At 30.7% G+C, this 17464-nt stretch overlaps 3 protein-coding genes across 4 annotated transcripts; 1 reads left to right on the top strand and 2 right to left on the bottom strand.

The window, feature by feature from the left end:
* LOC125049210 (AP-2 complex subunit mu) lies at nt 1-6826 on the bottom strand. Of its 2 annotated transcripts, none has more exons than XM_047648360.1 (11): nt 6665-6826; nt 6338-6523; nt 6063-6225; nt 5574-5689; nt 5363-5465; nt 5111-5233; nt 4597-4768; nt 3245-3478; nt 2452-2590; nt 1843-1954; nt 1-967 (listed from the first exon to the last, which is right to left on the bottom strand). In XM_047648360.1, the coding sequence occupies exons 2-10, from the start codon at nt 6512-6514 to the stop codon at nt 1847-1849; spliced, it is 1335 nt and encodes a 444-aa protein (XP_047504316.1). In that variant the 5' UTR covers nt 6515-6523; nt 6665-6826; the 3' UTR covers nt 1-967; nt 1843-1846. The 2 variants fall into 2 exon arrangements, with proteins under 2 accessions (XP_047504316.1, XP_047504317.1); XM_047648361.1 differs by having other exon boundaries at nt 4597-4756.
* Nucleotides 6827-7109: 283 nt separating this feature from the next.
* On the top strand, nt 7110-14399 carry LOC125049212 (CTD nuclear envelope phosphatase 1 homolog). Its single transcript, XM_047648363.1, has 7 exons — nt 7110-7380; nt 7465-7531; nt 8177-8367; nt 8647-8759; nt 9952-10067; nt 10475-10630; nt 11012-14399. The coding sequence occupies exons 1-6, from the start codon at nt 7282-7284 to the stop codon at nt 10618-10620; spliced, it is 732 nt and encodes a 243-aa protein (XP_047504319.1). The 5' UTR covers nt 7110-7281; the 3' UTR covers nt 10621-10630; nt 11012-14399.
* A 330-nt stretch (nt 14400-14729) lies between these two features.
* On the bottom strand, nt 14730-17145 carry LOC125049211 (mRNA-decapping enzyme 1B). The gene has a single exon (XM_047648362.1). The coding sequence runs from the start codon at nt 16998-17000 to the stop codon at nt 15729-15731; it is 1272 nt and encodes a 423-aa protein (XP_047504318.1). The 5' UTR covers nt 17001-17145; the 3' UTR covers nt 14730-15728.
* Nucleotides 17146-17464: the final 319 nt, after the last annotated feature.

Below are 17464 nucleotides of genomic sequence, written 5' to 3'. Positions count from 1 at the left end.
TATTTTTAAACGTTTATTGTACATAACACGTAAGACTGGGTACACCAAGCTTCCTCTAACATACATATTCTACATACATTGAACTTTTAACAATCTATTTCTTACATTATCGAACGGCAATCATAATACATTCAAATGCGAATTTACGCGATATACCTAGCGTCTTTTGTTTCATGACTATAATTGTCCACTTAATTAAATATCTTCGAATTTTGTATGAAATATCTTTTGTATGAGAGACTTTTCAAAGCGAGATATTTTTTTATATTAAAATTGCCATAATAAAAAGTTCATATTCAAACGCTTGTAGCTAAGCTTGTATAAAAGATTGCCGATCAATAATATTTCAATATATTCAACATGCATAGGAAATCTGTGTAAAGAACAGTTGCCATAATTTCGCTAAGTGATTCGCAATTTCTAAATAACTCTAAGTAATATATTATAATCTTGATATATGGACTTATATCCAATTATGCATAGCAGATGCCATAGCTTCGCGATATCCTTATTGCTATGAGTCGTATATTTCTTAAGAACAGTAGACAGCATCTCAATTTTACAGTACGTAACGGCTCGTAGCAAGAATACATAGCATGGCGTACGTCCTTTCACATATATAATAATAGTTATATAATAATCAGATATTTAAACATACAAGTGCAAAATAAAATCTATGAGGGAATGATATTATGTAACTTAAACAATCAAGTAACTAATAAAAATAAGTTAAAAATAGTTTTTAATATTTTAAACATGATACGAAACTCTTATTGAGATTCCAAAAAACTTGAATTTCAAAATGTTTAATCTAAGCGATACAATAATTCATCTTAATTTTTAATACATTTTATACTTCCAATATGTTCCAGCATACCTTCAATGAGCAATAAAAGAAAATTCATAATAAAAATCTCATAAATTCTGTAACAGTACAGAAATGGGCTATTGTTGAAGTACCGGAAACCTGAAAAAATAATTCACAATAAACATAAGATTTATAAACCTCGATATGTTAAAAAGGACTTCAGCATATATTACGTCTATGAAGAGATAAAGTACGCTTTCTTCTAGTTCGCGTTTTTTCATAAAATATGTATATTCGAAGCCATTTTCAAAAATTCTTATCTCTAGAAATTCTAGAATAAATACAATATTTGACTAACCGACTTCAAAAAAGGCCGTTTGATCTGTATGTATTTGATACTTTTGGAACTGGATAAAATTTTAAAGAGTATTACGTAACGGATTTTGGGGGGGGGGTCCTTTTGTAAAACGTTACGATGCGGGTCGGGGCTTGAATTACGAGTTATAGTTAATATTATTTTCGACTTTTCGTACTTTACACCACATAATGGTAACTTTTAGGTATAAAGAGTCACTTTGTTGGTCACGAAACGTTTTACTATTGGGTACAGAAAAACGTTACGGCGCGTTCCATGGGGGGGGGGTCAATAATCTCCAAAAATTGCGTGGCGTAATACTTGAACGCTCCCTCGGGGAATAGTTCAAATTTCATAAAAATCGCAGCAGTTTTTGTGATATCCGCTTGTACACTAACTTTTTATAAATGACTTATTACTTGTTAATTCAATAGCATAGTGAGTCCTAATTAATATTGTATGAATGAGATGGTTGGATTCCCTGTAACGCCATGACATATTAATTATGCCGGTAAATAACAATAAAATTATGGATGTGATACTATCATTAACTCTTTGAAATTATATTTTTCTACATTTACAAAGTATTTCTAGTTCATTCATTCTAGTCTAGTTGGTTCAAGCTGTATTTTTAAAGTTATAATTAGTACAAAATATTATATCAAGGTTGAAAGCTTACATATTCAACATCTTGTTTCATAGAGCCCGGATCGTCCAATGTACCGCACCCATTTAATCACGTCGTGGTCGGAGTAGTTCAACTTTGATTCGTACACTTTCAAGTAACGGACCTAAAATAATATTTTTGTATAGATACATCGGCTACGTGGATTTAGTGTAAATCCAAGTGTTAAGGCAAGATTTTGTGACTGTATTTGTGTTTGTTTTATTTTATTTTTGTGTTTTCAATATTAAAACTAGCTTTTAAAGGAAATATAATCAAATAAATCAATCAAAAAAACTATTATCAAACCAAAAAATTCAAGAACTGTAGCGTCACTGGATTATTATTATTACATTAACAAAAGCTGCGAGTAAATCTCATTTATGCCATTCCAAATAATTAATTGAAACAGACTGTTTGACCAATCAAGGCTTATAGTATATTTGTTATACTGGGAAACAAATGTTTTGGCATAAAATAATGATTCTCCTTTTTTTATAAAAATGATTGATAGATATTAAACCTGTATTTTATATATTTCACATATTAAAAAGAAAACACAACCAAAATTTAACCTGCCATACTGAGTGGCTTTATTTTTTTTTTTTAATATAAAATCATTACCTTGAATCCAGAAGGAGCGAATGGCACTTCAAAGCCCATGGAAATAGGCGGGCGGGTCCATTTCTTCTTAGTATCGGTCTCTAGTAACTCTATCTCAGCTGAGAGCTGAGTCTCTTTCATCCCAGCCATGCGCTTGATTCTGAAAATATATTATTTTGTTATCGATTCTAGACTTGACGTAGCTTAGTAAGTTTTTAGGAAGAACATATTGGTAGAAAAATAATATATTTAATCATTAATATAAAAACAAAGATATGTCGACTACCCAAATCTTTACTTACTACATACTTCAACAGCTCAATTTTATAATTACATAGGACCGATTTAGAGCACATTTATTCTAGAAGACAACAACTAATTTCAAGCTTGGACTTTCTTTTCAAGCTTAACTAAAAGTTCTGCATTTCTGCCTTTGATACCTTTATGATATTTTTATTTTTTATCTAAATAAACTTTGATAAGCTCTATTAACTAAGTAACGTTGAATATGTCGCTATTTTTACAATATGTCCCACTATTCATTTAATAAGTTAAATAAAAAAAAAACAGTAATTTATACCCGATGTAACTATTCTCAAGTTGGCTATAAAATATCCGTTATACATACATATTAGTATGAGTTATACCTGGACATTAATATAGGAATTCAGATTTTCGTGTATAAAAAGTAAAAACACAGCTGTACCAATCGTTACTATTATTTCTTACTTAGTTCTCGAGCAATGAACACAAAAATAAATTAACAGATTTCTATTGAAAATAATGGGAAATAAAACAATAATAAATTACTCACTTCCATACAATAGCATTCTCTGACGATTTATATTTGGCTTTCCCTTTTAAACAAATCAACTGCACTCCACTTGTATTAAGCGGTGTTGGGATCTTCACTTCAATCTTCTGTCCAAGGAGAGAGGGCTTGAAATTAGACTTGAGAACAACTTTCACCTCCATCTTGGTACGTCCAACCTCTCGGACTAAGGGAATCACTCGGAATGGCAGTGATATGTCTTTTGTGGTTCGGTATCTGAAAGAATATTTGTTTTTTGAACCTATTTTACCCTTTTACTAACTTTAACAGTACAGAAACTAAAACCTATACTACTAACTCCTATATATTAAGAGCAATTAATGCCGATCTCAATGATAGCTACAAATCGATTTTCATTATTTATTGAGCGAATTATGACGTCAACACATATTTGTGTGAGTAAGATAAGTGCCAATGAGGGACAAAAAGCCTTAGGATAAAGTTAGTGGGCTATGTAGGCCTTATGGGAAATTGGAAACAGAAAATCTAGGATAGGTTACTAGCCCACTTCTTTTGCGACAAATAACAGTGTACTACACCGTTATTTACAATTAGGATTTATTTTTATATTAGCAAACCGGCCAAGCGTTGCTGTGGCTAAGGTTATATTACATAGTAGTAACCTATTCAAGGGAAACGGTAGGAGAACAGCAGTCATGGGGACCACCATGCTCTTTTGGTTGTAATGCAATTAAATTGTGTAGTATAAAGTGAAACATTGGTACTTTCAACACAGCGCCATCTGTTAGAATTGTGACTATCAGATAATAAACAAATATTTGCAATAAAATAATATTGCGTGTATAAATTGAGATATAAGCTATCCTATCTTTTAAGTTAGATGAAACTGCACACGGTGTGCAAATTTGATTGATATCGATTCGGTAGTTTAAGAGTCCGTAGCGGACAAACAACGTGACACGTAATTTATATATATGTATTAAGATTTATGAACAACAAGGGTAAACAACAAGCAAATAAGTTGAATTCATAAATCACAAGCATTTGGTTAATGCTGTTTGTTAAACTCATGTGAAAACTTATTTTCTCCAAGCAAGTCACAAATATCGATAATTTAAGTGTATTTGTGTTACTTATTCTTCAAAGCAAGTGTAGGGGTACATGTATACCACATACTCCATAACTAGGTAGCTGTGCACATGTGTACACCTAAACAATTCTTTTAATAATTCAGTAAAAAAAAATTTACAAATTGGTACTCCACATTATCTTATAGTCAACCATTTTGGCTTTCATCGATACTTAAATAATTTCATAAATATCAAGTATTCCGTAAAATACATTTTCATACAGCCTAATATACCGATACTAACCTCATAAGCTCAAATTCTCCATCAGGTGGTATAAAAGAAATTGAATGCTCCGTTTCAAACTTGCTAAGTTTGACACACTGATGGAATTGGCAGTCATCAATTACCACCACTGGCTTGCCCGACCTGGCTCCTTCACTGTCCGTGTTACCGGATATACCTCCTGAAAATGTATCAGTAGAAAAAAAAATTGATTAGTTACAAGTGGAATAAAATTTTTAACTTCATTTCATCTAAACTAATTAACAATATGACATATGTATGTTGTATGTATTGGGCAAATCAAATAACATAACAACAGAAAAGACTGAAAGAATACCTACAGTATTCTGTAGGTGATTGAATAATAATAAATAAGTATGCCATATATATAACCTAATTAATTTGATACCTGATGAAAATAATTATTAAAATTGAAATACATAAACTGTTATTGATTCTTAAGTTTGTATAAATGTATATTTTTTCATTTTAATATCACAAGAAGTATATTCTACATTAACAAAAACCCACTCACCATTCCCTTTTCCTTTGGCTTCCATAACAATTTTGTCGTTAATACCAAACTTGCACTCAGGCATACCAGAGAGGTAGGATTTCATTACTACCTTTCCCGCTACATGGGCAGATAACACTTGACCTGTAATTTAATACTATTCTGTTAGAATAAACTCCAAAGTTTTGTGTAGAAATGATAAACCTAACAAATAATGCTAACTATTAAAATTTTGCTTTTAAAAATTTATATCTTTACATTAGTAAAAGTTACCTTGTGGGGACATTAGCAAATTAACATATTCCAGTACATCAAGGAAGAGTTCATTTCTCCTGTACTTGATGCCTTCTCTTCGCCAACCTATCTGTCCAGTGACCTATAACACAATGAGAACTTTATAGCTAGCTATTAATAGTTCACTGTCATATAATTTTGTCTTTAAAATAATAAAAATATACTATATGAAAAACAAAAAAAAAATTACCTGGGAAGTAATTTGGGCCTGTTCTTCTTTGGAAGCTGATTTTATTCCTTGTTGAGTTATAAATGTCTTCAGCACTCCTGTATCTGAATTCTGAGGATATCCAAAATCAAGGATTTCTGTAATAATAATATTCCATCTTATTTAGTACATATTGTACATAGGTAACATACTTGTAGAAGCAGTGAATATTTACAATATAATTTGTTTAGTTTTCAAATAACCCTGTTTAATAATATTTTATCCCGATAAAGAAAGTACCATTGAAAATTATAATTTAAATGTATTCTACTGGTATCAACATTCAATTTGTTTTTTTACATACAAGAGTCGTACTAGTCAGCACTATGTCTCGACCCGGCATCTTACCCTATTTATACTCCATAAAGTTTTATGACAGTCAATTCTACCTACAATATAATGTAGAAAAATAATTGCCATTAATACAAATAATGCTTTTAAAATAATTAGCCTTATTTTGATTATGTTTACCATCAAGTAATTCATAGATGAGGACAAAGTTGTTTTTAATGTTCTCTTCAGAAATCTTGCCAAAGTATGACTGCATAACATCAATAATCTTCAGCAGAAACTCAAATACCATCGCGGCATTCACATTTTGCTTTGTAACTGCAGCTAACCAGATGTTTGCTCTCTAAAATGAATGGAAGGAATACATATTATAACTATTATAAAATAATATGTTTAATATATTACATAAAGCTGTTTTTTTTTTTCATTTACCTTCTCAGGTAGAATAAACTTACTTTTATGTGGAAAAACGAAGTCCGTGCAATGTTCGTAACAGGAGATCGCACTTGCTGTCGTGCATGAATCACATTCACCCTAAATGCATCGACTGCATTACGCCCAATATCATCCCTGTACACTCTCGATATCAGCACCTCCCCCTTATGATTATACACGAATAATCCCCCGATCATCTTCAAGGGCTGGAACCATAAAACAATAGTACTTACATATACAGCCTAAGTATACCAGCCAAGAAGCACTTGGCAATCAATAAGCAAGATATGGCTAACGATATCCTACATACAGTTAGTCGGTGAAATTAGTAGATTTAATATACTTACGATTTGTGATTGTAACTAGATAAATTTTAATTTCTAACTTCTATAACATCAGTGTATACAGAGCAAAACAGACATTGTAGGCCACCTAACGAAATAAATTAAAAAGTACTTTGATCGTATGTAATATGTATGATGTATCCGCCCCCAAAATGAATTTAGGAAATGTCAGAAGTTATTTTTTTTTAAATATATTGTTTGTCAATTATCAAAAATCGCATTGTCAATAAATGAGGATTTAAATTTCAAGTAATCCAGAAAAAGCATCAATGAAGTACATTGCTGAATTATTGTAATAAATTTTATATCTAGTGTTCTAATGATACAATGTTAAAAAATGCCTTATACTGCTGGTTGATAACTAAAACATATTTTCTTGAATCTTGACATCACTGTACCATAGACAAAAAGATATGTGGACAACCGACAAATGAAATATTCTTATTTCATTTTGTCAATGGTATATGACTTGGGTCGATTATGTCATGGCGGGTTAGATGTTTTCGGCATTGAATTTCCTTGAATTTGTTTTGAATTTCTCTGTCAATGATCTCGCATGTTTCGCTGCATATAAATGTCAGCGTTACTTATAAAAAAAAAATATTTCGTAAACTATTCAAATGCTGAAACAATTGCAAATGGGCCTTCGCGCGTTCATGCTCCTCGCCTCTAAAGTATGGAGTTGTTTTTGTTACATGTTTAGAAAGCAGTATCGAGCGGTAAATATAATCTAATTGTGCTTCAAATCGTGCGTTAAATGATAATTACGTGTTTTGTATCTCACGTGGTGTTTAAATTTTCAGTTGGCTCAATATCAATCTGTCAAATATGAGATATACCCACTTTCTCCAGTATCTAGACACAGGCTGAGTAAGTATTTCGTACATTTGATATTTTTATCATTTCCCATATCAATAGCAGTTGCCCTCGAAAGATCCACTTTCATAGGGTAAAACATTATCACTTTATTATATGCACCTTTTACCCTTAGTAACATAGCCATAGAAACCAACTAGGCACCAAACCAGCTCTCCTTACAACAATACTTTGTTTCCTAATTACTAAATATTTAATCAGGCAATGAGGCTGAGATTAGTTGCTTGAAAAAGAAATATTTCTGATGTCATAAATTGATAAACTTTAAAATAGATAAGATTAAGGTGTGAACTTCTAAATTGCTTCCTTATTGTATATGTCGGATGATTTTTTATAAACTATAAAATCTAATAGAAACATTTCAATAAGCTAAACACAAAGTGGTTATAAATCTCATGTACTACAAACTATTATAAAAGAAAACAACTTGGAGTTATTCAATTTATTTCTTTTTTGCTTTAAGTTTATTATTTATATGAGAATACTTTATATTATAATTGATTTCTTTCTTCAATGATAAATCATTTTAATGTTTGGAATTATATGAAATAGTAATTTTGACAAAACTGCAATAAATAGCAGTAGAAGCATTTTAATATATATAAAATAGGTAGCATAAAACACTCATAAATTTTTCAGGTTTAGTCAAAAGAAAAATGTTGGTACTGGACTTGGATGAGACCTTAATACACTCTCACCATGATGCAATGCTGCGGCCAACAGTAAAGCCTGGCACCCCACCTGATTTTGTACTCAAAGTTACTATAGATAAGCATCCAGTTAGATTTTTTGTTCACAAAAGGCCACATGTTGACTACTTCTTGGATATAGTAAGTTCTCTTGAATACACACCTATGTCTAGTGCATGAGCTATTAACATAGATTCACAATATCTTCTATTAGAGAAAGGAACGGTATTCTATACAAACAATGCAAGTTCACACTACATAAGTTTTCCATCCAAATACATACAATGTTTTTACATATTTTTGTGTTTTATAAAAATAATGATTATGTTACACATTATAACCAAGTAATAACGTCTGTATAATCCAATTAATTTGGGCATTGTTAAATTGAGTTGTGATAAATGTCTTCATATTCTATAGGTGTCACAATGGTACGAGCTGGTAGTGTTCACAGCGTCTATGGAGATATATGGCGCTGCTGTTGCCGACAAATTGGACAACGGACGGGGAATTCTCCGGCGGCGATTTTACAGGTAACTATACTATTAATTATATTAAGCAGGGTCATACGTCATTGTATTGTTTCTTTCTTTATATATTTTTAGAATTATAACATAATTAGAAATAAATGTAAATTGTAAGTCGCTAATCCTAAATTGCTCTAGACTCTAGAGAAAGGAACTACCTTTTTACAAAAGCTATGTAAATCAGATAGTTATTTATAATAAAAGTGAATTTCATGGTCTATTTAATTAAATAACGCCAACAAAGAAAAAAATTGATCGACATTCTCACGGCAATTGCAATTTACTATCACATAGGTATTTATCAGATTATTTTTATTGTAATTATTCTATCACAGTTGCAGTGAGCAATAAATGTTGTTGCTGTATTGTGATAAGGACGATAGAAATGATATTAGCATTATATGCGGAAATTGAATGACAATTTTTTTACATTTTACTTTTTGTATTAACTAATTTCCGTTCTCTTTCTACGTCAGTGTAAATTAATTTTTTGTTTGGTTGATATCTAAAAAATATTTTTTATACAAATTCCCAGTCCTACCAGATTCTAGAAGGACTGTCAATATTTTTAATCAGTTCAAGTTGCTTAAACGTTTATTAGACTAAAGCTTATTAATATTTGGGAGGGTTTCAATTAAAGCAATACCGTTTAATCCATACAAAACATGATCAAATTATTTGTATTTAATAGATCGTTTAGTTTTGTCAAATTAGTAAATTTGCGATGTTCAGATTCTCAGAATCTAGTATTTCGTATCTAGAAGAACTATATCATATTAAGATTATCTCGAGTTACAAACTTGTTCAAATATTCAAACTTCGTGGTAACTTAGATGGTTCTTGAAATTTGAATTGACTTCTGGAACGCGAAAATAAGTACCAGTAAATTACTATGCCTCCCGAACATATATCTTTATCTAACCACAGTATCATGTAATAAATAGTAATACTCTAGCGTTATAACCATTCATGGTTCTTAACTGCAATTTTCGGTATCTGTTTTATTTAACATATTTGGCATGTGGTTATGCATTACAAACGTTGTTGATTTTTGTGTCTAAAACATGCACGATGTTTATGTGTTAATGCATATAGAAAGAAAATTCTCAAGTCTATTTTCTTAGATTCTAAGTCAGAACTCTTTATTTCTTTATCTTGTTGGCTAGTTATATTTATTAAAAATGTTTATAATTTCCAGACAACATTGCACGCCGGAACACGGCTCGTACACGAAGAACTTATCATCGATATGCGATGATCTTAACAGGGTATTCATTCTGGACAATTCTCCCGGCGCTTATCGGGATTTTCCAGGTACGATGTAGTGTCTCTTGCGAAAAATGAATGGTATAGTTTTGGTTTATGGTGATTATGATTTACTCTGGATTTGTTGTTTTTCGTTAGATTATTCACTCATGCACAATGGACCAAAAAACCATTACAACTAAAAATTCAATCATAATGTATTATAAGTATTTACATTTTCAATAGAAACAGCTCCAACATACTTATGTTGCTTGACTAGGCCCTTTCATAACAGAAAATTTGAAACATATATATTTTTTTTTATTCTATGTTCTACTAATAGTATAGTATAGTAGTAATACACCTATATAATGTGTAAATTGTTGTTATTATATTTTTCTCATTATTTTAGGTATGTAAACATTTTGTATTGATTATATATATTAGGTCTAAAAATTACTTTAATATTTTTTTAGATAACGCGATCCCAATAAAGTCGTGGTTCTCGGACCCCCTCGATGTGGCGCTGTTAAATCTTTTGCCAGTTCTCGACGCGCTGCGCTTCACGCATGACGTGCGCTCAGTGCTGTCGAGAAACTTACACTTACACCGCCTATGGTAGCACCTGCTCGGTGAGTAATGTTTTATTAGGACAATTTTAATAGAATTTCCATATATATATATATATATATATTAATTATACATTTTCAGAAAAGTTTTCGAAGGATTAGATTAGAAGGCATAACATAGGTCCCTGTAGGAAGGGATTACTTTTTAATTTACCATACCATAGAATAAAGAAATAAAGTTGATATTTTGCTGATTCTTAATATTTCGAATTAAATACTTCTATTGTATTTAAAATAAAATAATTTTGTTTCTAACACAAAATATTTTGTAGCTTTTATTAGGAAACAGTTTTTTATGAAAACAAAAGAAGTGTTGATATTCAAATTTGCCATCCATTTACATCTCATTTTGAAATATTCCATAATAAGTTTTTTTTTTTTCAGATACTAGCGTTTTGTACAAATTTAGGGAGTGAATGCGCTTCCAGAACCTATTTATTATTTTTTTCACTTGTTAGAAACCTACAGCGCTTCTATTCAAATATACATATAGAAATAATCTAGTGGAATAATTTTTTAAGTTTTGTTTTAAATAAACAGTGATTAGTGTAATATAGGACTGAATTTTCCTACGTTCGTAGGAGAGGGTAGTTTCAAAAACACCCTTGTCGGTTTAGGTCTCTATCACTCACCTACATGGAATGAGACGGCAATATTTTAAGTTTTTTTTAGTTTGTATCGGACTGCTTTTAAATCAGTAGTGATTAGTTATTTTTGAATTCATGACAAAAAAATTGTGTGGATCCTGCGAAATTTGGTGTTACGCACGGATATAGGTTTTATTGTCTATTTTTAATTGCGATATTCTTCAACTGGTAGTTAAATAAATAATTACTTCACTATTTGTTTTCAGACTTTTGATTTTACTGTCTTAAAAAATTTATTTGTTTTAATAATAATTATCTGATATTATGATTCTGTAGTTATGCCATATTATCTCTTTTTTGAGAATATAAGTTTTGAAATATCTGTATAACAAAACAAAATAGAACGAAATTGGTTTTAAGTTTTAACATTAAATATATTTAGATACTCGCAATTAAAAATCGATGATCTTTGAGATACTTATTACTTTTGATTAACGATAAACTTTTTATAGACCTTTTGAAAGATCTATCGATTCTTTATACTTTAGGAAGAGTAATTTTTTTATATCAATTTCATAAATTTATTTGTTGATGTAAAATTATAGTTAATCAAGGATTTTAAGCGTTTTCTTAAATTAAGAAGTTTAGATGGATTTGTTTTTAGGAAATTGAGGCATTTCACTTAAACTAAGTTGCAAATCACAGGCGCACTATGATGTTAAGAGCTAAAAATAATAATCTCGATAATGCAAAAGTAATTAAATCAATAAATCAAAAATACAAATTGTACTTTTAGTCCCTGGCCAAAATTCAAAGACAAACTAGTCTTGACTAAGTGTCACCCAACTCGTTCATCTGTCAAAATTCTATGACAATTTCACATGTGCCCGACGTTAGGTATGCCTCCATGCGTCATGGTGTGCCGTGAATAAAGACAATAGTGGTATACTACGTAAACTATGTACAAATGTAAACCGAATCAGTTGAGTAGTTTCGTTTCATTAACAACGCTTTTTTGTCAAACTTTCATGTCATGAAACCTTCGTGGTCTTCTAATGTTTGAACTATTTTAAAATTTTAATCTATAAGCATGACAGCTCAAACCACAGATTGCACTTAAGGCATCAAATTTAAAATACTACTTAAATTTTCATAGGAAAATTAATATCCTATTGCTCGAAAAAAGGGTTATTTTTTCGTGGTTATAAAAAGCGTTGTTGATAGACATAGATGTTATAATGTCTGTTACCTTTATATTGTCTGAAACGTGAGAGAATAGAAGGGGATCGGTAAATCATTAGTAGTGTTTTCAAATCTCTTACAATTAATATAAACTAAAGAGTAACATGATAAAACCTTAACTGTTTGGTTATTGTTCCTAATATATTATAGGGACCGGTGCCTATGAGTTACGGCATTCAATATACCAGGGAGTTTCAGATTAAAGAATTTTGTGGAAGTTGTTGTATGAGTCGTACCCTTAGTAGTTTCCATGTCCATGAATGTCCCATCAAGAAGTTAACGGAAACTATATCAAATGCATTTTGTCAAAAACTGAACTGAATACATAACGATACCATCAAAAACTTTGCGCTAGGGTCATGCTTGGTATCCTGATCTTTTCCATACAAATTAGAGGTGTCATACTTCTCGCATAATATTTATGACTAGAACACCAGCTATTCTTATGGAAGGTAAATTTAATGTTCCATAGACCAATAAACTAATTTTGATATTACAACTGCCTGGATGTTAAACCAATAAACAAAATAATTAAATGAGTATGAAATTGAGGAAATCTGGTGCTAAAATTTAAAGCGATTGATTATGAAATTAAATTGTATTATGAGATTTGAAATCATACACTAATGTTCAGTTCAAACCAAATATACGAATAGTTTATATCTAATGAACTTAGGAAAATATACTTTAATTTTAAAGTAATATTCTTGTTTCTATAGCAATTAGTGTCGGCCAGCATTGTAGTTTAATATAAGTGTACCTAATAATAAATATTTAGGTTTTTTATATTAACGAACCCTTGCAGTGTTGATATAATTTCCATATTTGGTTTATAACATTGTATTAATATTTTCCTATATTGTAACATATTTGTAAAGTTCTTAAGCAGATTTAGTTACGCATTTGGATTCTGTGAAAAATTTGTTGAGTTTCGAATGCAATGTCGGTTTATATTTCTTTCAAATCCAGTACCATAGTCTTTCTTTCCTTTAGAGACTATTTTGCGTAAACGCGTATTTCATAAGGGCTACTTGTGGAGTAATAATTAACGAGACTTGTGTTGCAATACTTTGTAGCAGGAGAGAGTTCACAGTGAAAGTCTATGTTATGTTATGCCGATGAAGGAGTCCGAACCAATAGTCGTAGTATAATTAGACGTCTTCTAATTATGCTATCAATAACTGTAAATTTGTACTTCTTGACATGAACTGTGAAGTAACCCGCACTAAAAGTAGTTAACCAGTTTTTAATAATTTGTAAATATTTTTCCTATAGCATATCGATTAACACTGTTATATACAGGGTGAGTAACAAAAGTGAGATTAATTTGCCCGTTGAGAACCTGTTGATGGTAAATTTTTAACACTAGCCATAGAACTGAAATCTTACAAATGTAGCTATATGAATATAGCGCGTATGAATACGCATATGTTGTAAATATAGCAGTTTCATACATAAAAGTTTGGTGAATTGACAAAATTTTTATTATATTAGATACATATGTATCTGAGACCACTGCCTTTTAGGTTTGAAAGTTTAACTTTTATGTACTGAAACCTATGAAATTGTCCCAACCACAATATTTTAATAATATGTAATGTTCTATTGCTTTTCTTTTTATATTAAAAAAAAAATCTCTTAAGGTATTGCTTATTTCAGTTATTTTATTGACAGTGTCCACAAATGGTTTATAGTCTCCCACTTTTTAATTCAATCTATTTGATGATCTTCAATGTCGTTAAGAAAAACTAAATTAAGAGAGGCTAATGTGTTACATATTGTGGTTGATCGGATAACTTCCATTTTTGATTGTCAAATACCTTCTATTTCATTGTAAGTAGACAAGTGGAGTAATTATTAATTTTGTTCAACATGATACCAAGTCTCAACTGGTTGATCGAAGTTCAAAGCTATTTGTATCATAATTAAAGATCGATTTAAAACCTTAAAATTTTATTCTACCCATATTATTTGTTTTGAGAATTTATCAGATCATCAATCAAGAGTGATAAATGACTTTGTTTAAAAATAAAGATGGTCTAAATTGCATATTTTTAAAGACCTTTATATGAAACCAACTTTGCAGGGAATAGTCCATTATGGATAGAAATACATAATATTATGATATTTCGTATTATTATATTAACGAAATAATGAATATATGCCAAATTTGTTTTGTTTTCCTTATGTTCAAGCACTATAAACGTTAAAAAATCCAAGGTGCTTAAATCTACTAAGTAAATCTGTTGCTAAAAGTGAGTAAAAAACGCTAATTTATGCTTCGGAACTATTTAATTTGAGATTGTATTTGCAAATAATATACTTTAAAAAACTGGGGCCTTTTTTCATAAATCTAATCTAAGAGCATATACAAAAATATTAAATTTGAACTGTCATGTCTTCAATTTTGTTGCTGGGAAAAATGAGTCTGGGTAGTATGAAAATCTAATAAATAATTTTTATAGATGCTCCTTTACATATTAGACAAATGGCTAATGTTTCAGAGTATAACAATGAATCCAGAAAATAGAAGTGGGGAATTATAAATTTTATTCCTATCCAATAAATAGGAGAAAAAAAACTAGTAATGCCTGAAAAACTATAGCTTCAATTATTTTTATCTGGTTTATCAAATATAATTATTTCTGTCTAGTTTATCAAATGGATTTAAACTTTCATTTAGAAAAATACAATACTCAAATGTCTAAAACAAGTATCTAAGAAATAAATGAAGTTTTTCAATTGTCACGAAAAGTAAATGTTATAAAGGTTTTCTTATATTTATAAGAAGAATATGTCACACAACTGTAAATTATTGGAGAAAATAGAAAGCAAAATAATAGTTTTGTTGCTAGAATTAAAGAAATATAACAAAGGATTTTAATTCCTTAGGGAAATTAGTCTAGCAAATAATTGTAGCAGTTTAATTGTGCCAAACATGCACTTGGTTACAATATATGTTATGCAACTTTAAAGTCACATATGAGGTTTCTAAGCACAGATCTGCATTGTTGCTTAACTATATAAAGCCAGTAAATAAATGATAATATCACAAAAAACTTTTCATCATTGTTAATAATGACTTGTCCGAATTGAAATGTTGCAATACTAAAATTAATTCTGTACAGTGTCACAGTCGATGGGTTTAAACTTATTAAAAAATTGTTCAACCAATTTACTACATTACTAATGGATCTACACAACATTTTAGAGAATTCAATCTTCAAATTACAACTGTACATTATTGTATCCTGATAAGTTTGTAAGAAATTTTATGAAACTGAAAAGGCTTTTTCTGAAAAAGATTTCACATAAGCTTCATGTAACTTATTTACAAAGTCAGAATCATGTTTAAGTAAATAATTAAAAGCCTGAAGAAGTTGATTCCTTGTTAAATGTTCTGGTGAAGATTGAACTTCACAGCTTGTAGTAGCAGTAAACATTGTTGGTGGCATCAATGCAGGCTTGGGCTGATTAGGAAAAGGATTCATTATAGGAGTCATCCCTAAATCCTCTAATTTACCACTATTGTAAGGGGTTACATGAACGATTTCTGATTGGTTCAAATATGTTGCTAGAGGGGATGAAGGCTTTGGAGATGATATATTCATTAAGTTCAATTCACTCTCCAGGGGGTTAGGACCATTAATATCACCCTCAATATGCTGCAATTTTTTTAATTTTGGTGTCCTAAGCTGGTTTTGTTTATCCATTGGAGTTGACTTTAACTGAAATCCAGTCTGACTCATCATTGTATCTATAGAATTGTTGCCATTCATTGTATGGCCTTCTTGTGGTGTAACAGACCTTTGTTGTTTTTCAATATGTTCAACGGAATGAGCAGGGTTGCTCATCAGCCGCTGCAGCAACATAGGAGTCTCTCTAGCATCATTTGGCCGTGGCCCAAATATACCAGGAGATGGAAGGGATGACACAGAAGGCATTTGTACTGCTGCTCCACTTCCAGCCTTGGCAAAGAAATCCATTACACTTTGTGATGTCATGTCAGGTGGTCTAGGAACTGTTGGATCAGGTTTATTCGAAACAACACCCTTATTAGAATTGAAGTCATCTTGCGCTTTACTGAGCATAGTAAATATGTCAACAGGAGCACTAGCGGGTGGTGGTGCACTGTATGCTGTTGGTTGCGGAATTTCATTCGGTCCCTTCATAGAATCTTTAACCAAGGAATTCAGTTTTGTTGCTACCCTTACACATTCCTCTTTATCATAAAACCATATTCCATAAATACGACACTTCGCATTTCTATACAAAAGAAATGGTTCTTTTAACTGTAGTTCAATACCTTTTGATACAGGCTCAACTAAATTACTGGTATTCAACCTGTTCATAATTACTAAACTATGGTAAGGCTCTCCATTTCTGGAGTATACAAACAAAGCACCTTCAATGTTGGTTTTTTCCCATTCGTTTTCTTCAAAAGTGTAAAGTGCGACGTGAGTCGCACTATCTATTATTTCTTTTGCATATGGGTCCGCCCTTTTCAATGCAGCAAAATTCATGCGAAGACCTGTATCTGCCATTTTATTATGTACTAATTGAGATATTTCCTACGCAACGAACAATTATCACCATCACAGTAAAATGACAAGTATAAAATCGCCATATTGAATTATTTCATAGAGTATAATAAATAAAAATCTACCATGGAATAGAGAAGCCACTGGACTAAACTTTGACAAATTTTAATATTCATATATAAGTTCAGCCGATAAACTAAAACGACAATAAATATATTCAAATGTACTAATGTATTTGTATGTTATCTAAAGCTGGCGGCTTTAAATCATTAATTACACTTTGTGCTTGTGTAGTGTCTGTGAATAAGCGCGAGGCGTCTTGTCACACTGAATATGCATCATGAAAAGACTGTCCGTCTCTCTCGCGCTCTTTCAAGCCTATGACTATAAAAGAGACAGTTATTGTTTTGCTTTTGCTACTGTTTATGTTGATCTTTACTGTACATTTTTTATATTAGCTTTATCTG

The sequence above is a fragment of the Pieris napi genome, chromosome 4 (genome assembly GCF_905475465.1).
Source record: "Pieris napi chromosome 4, ilPieNapi1.2, whole genome shotgun sequence".
NCBI lineage: Eukaryota > Metazoa > Arthropoda > Insecta > Lepidoptera > Pieridae > Pieris > Pieris napi.
The sequence above is the reverse complement of the archived record's forward strand: the minus strand, read 5'-3'. Positions and strand labels throughout refer to the sequence as shown.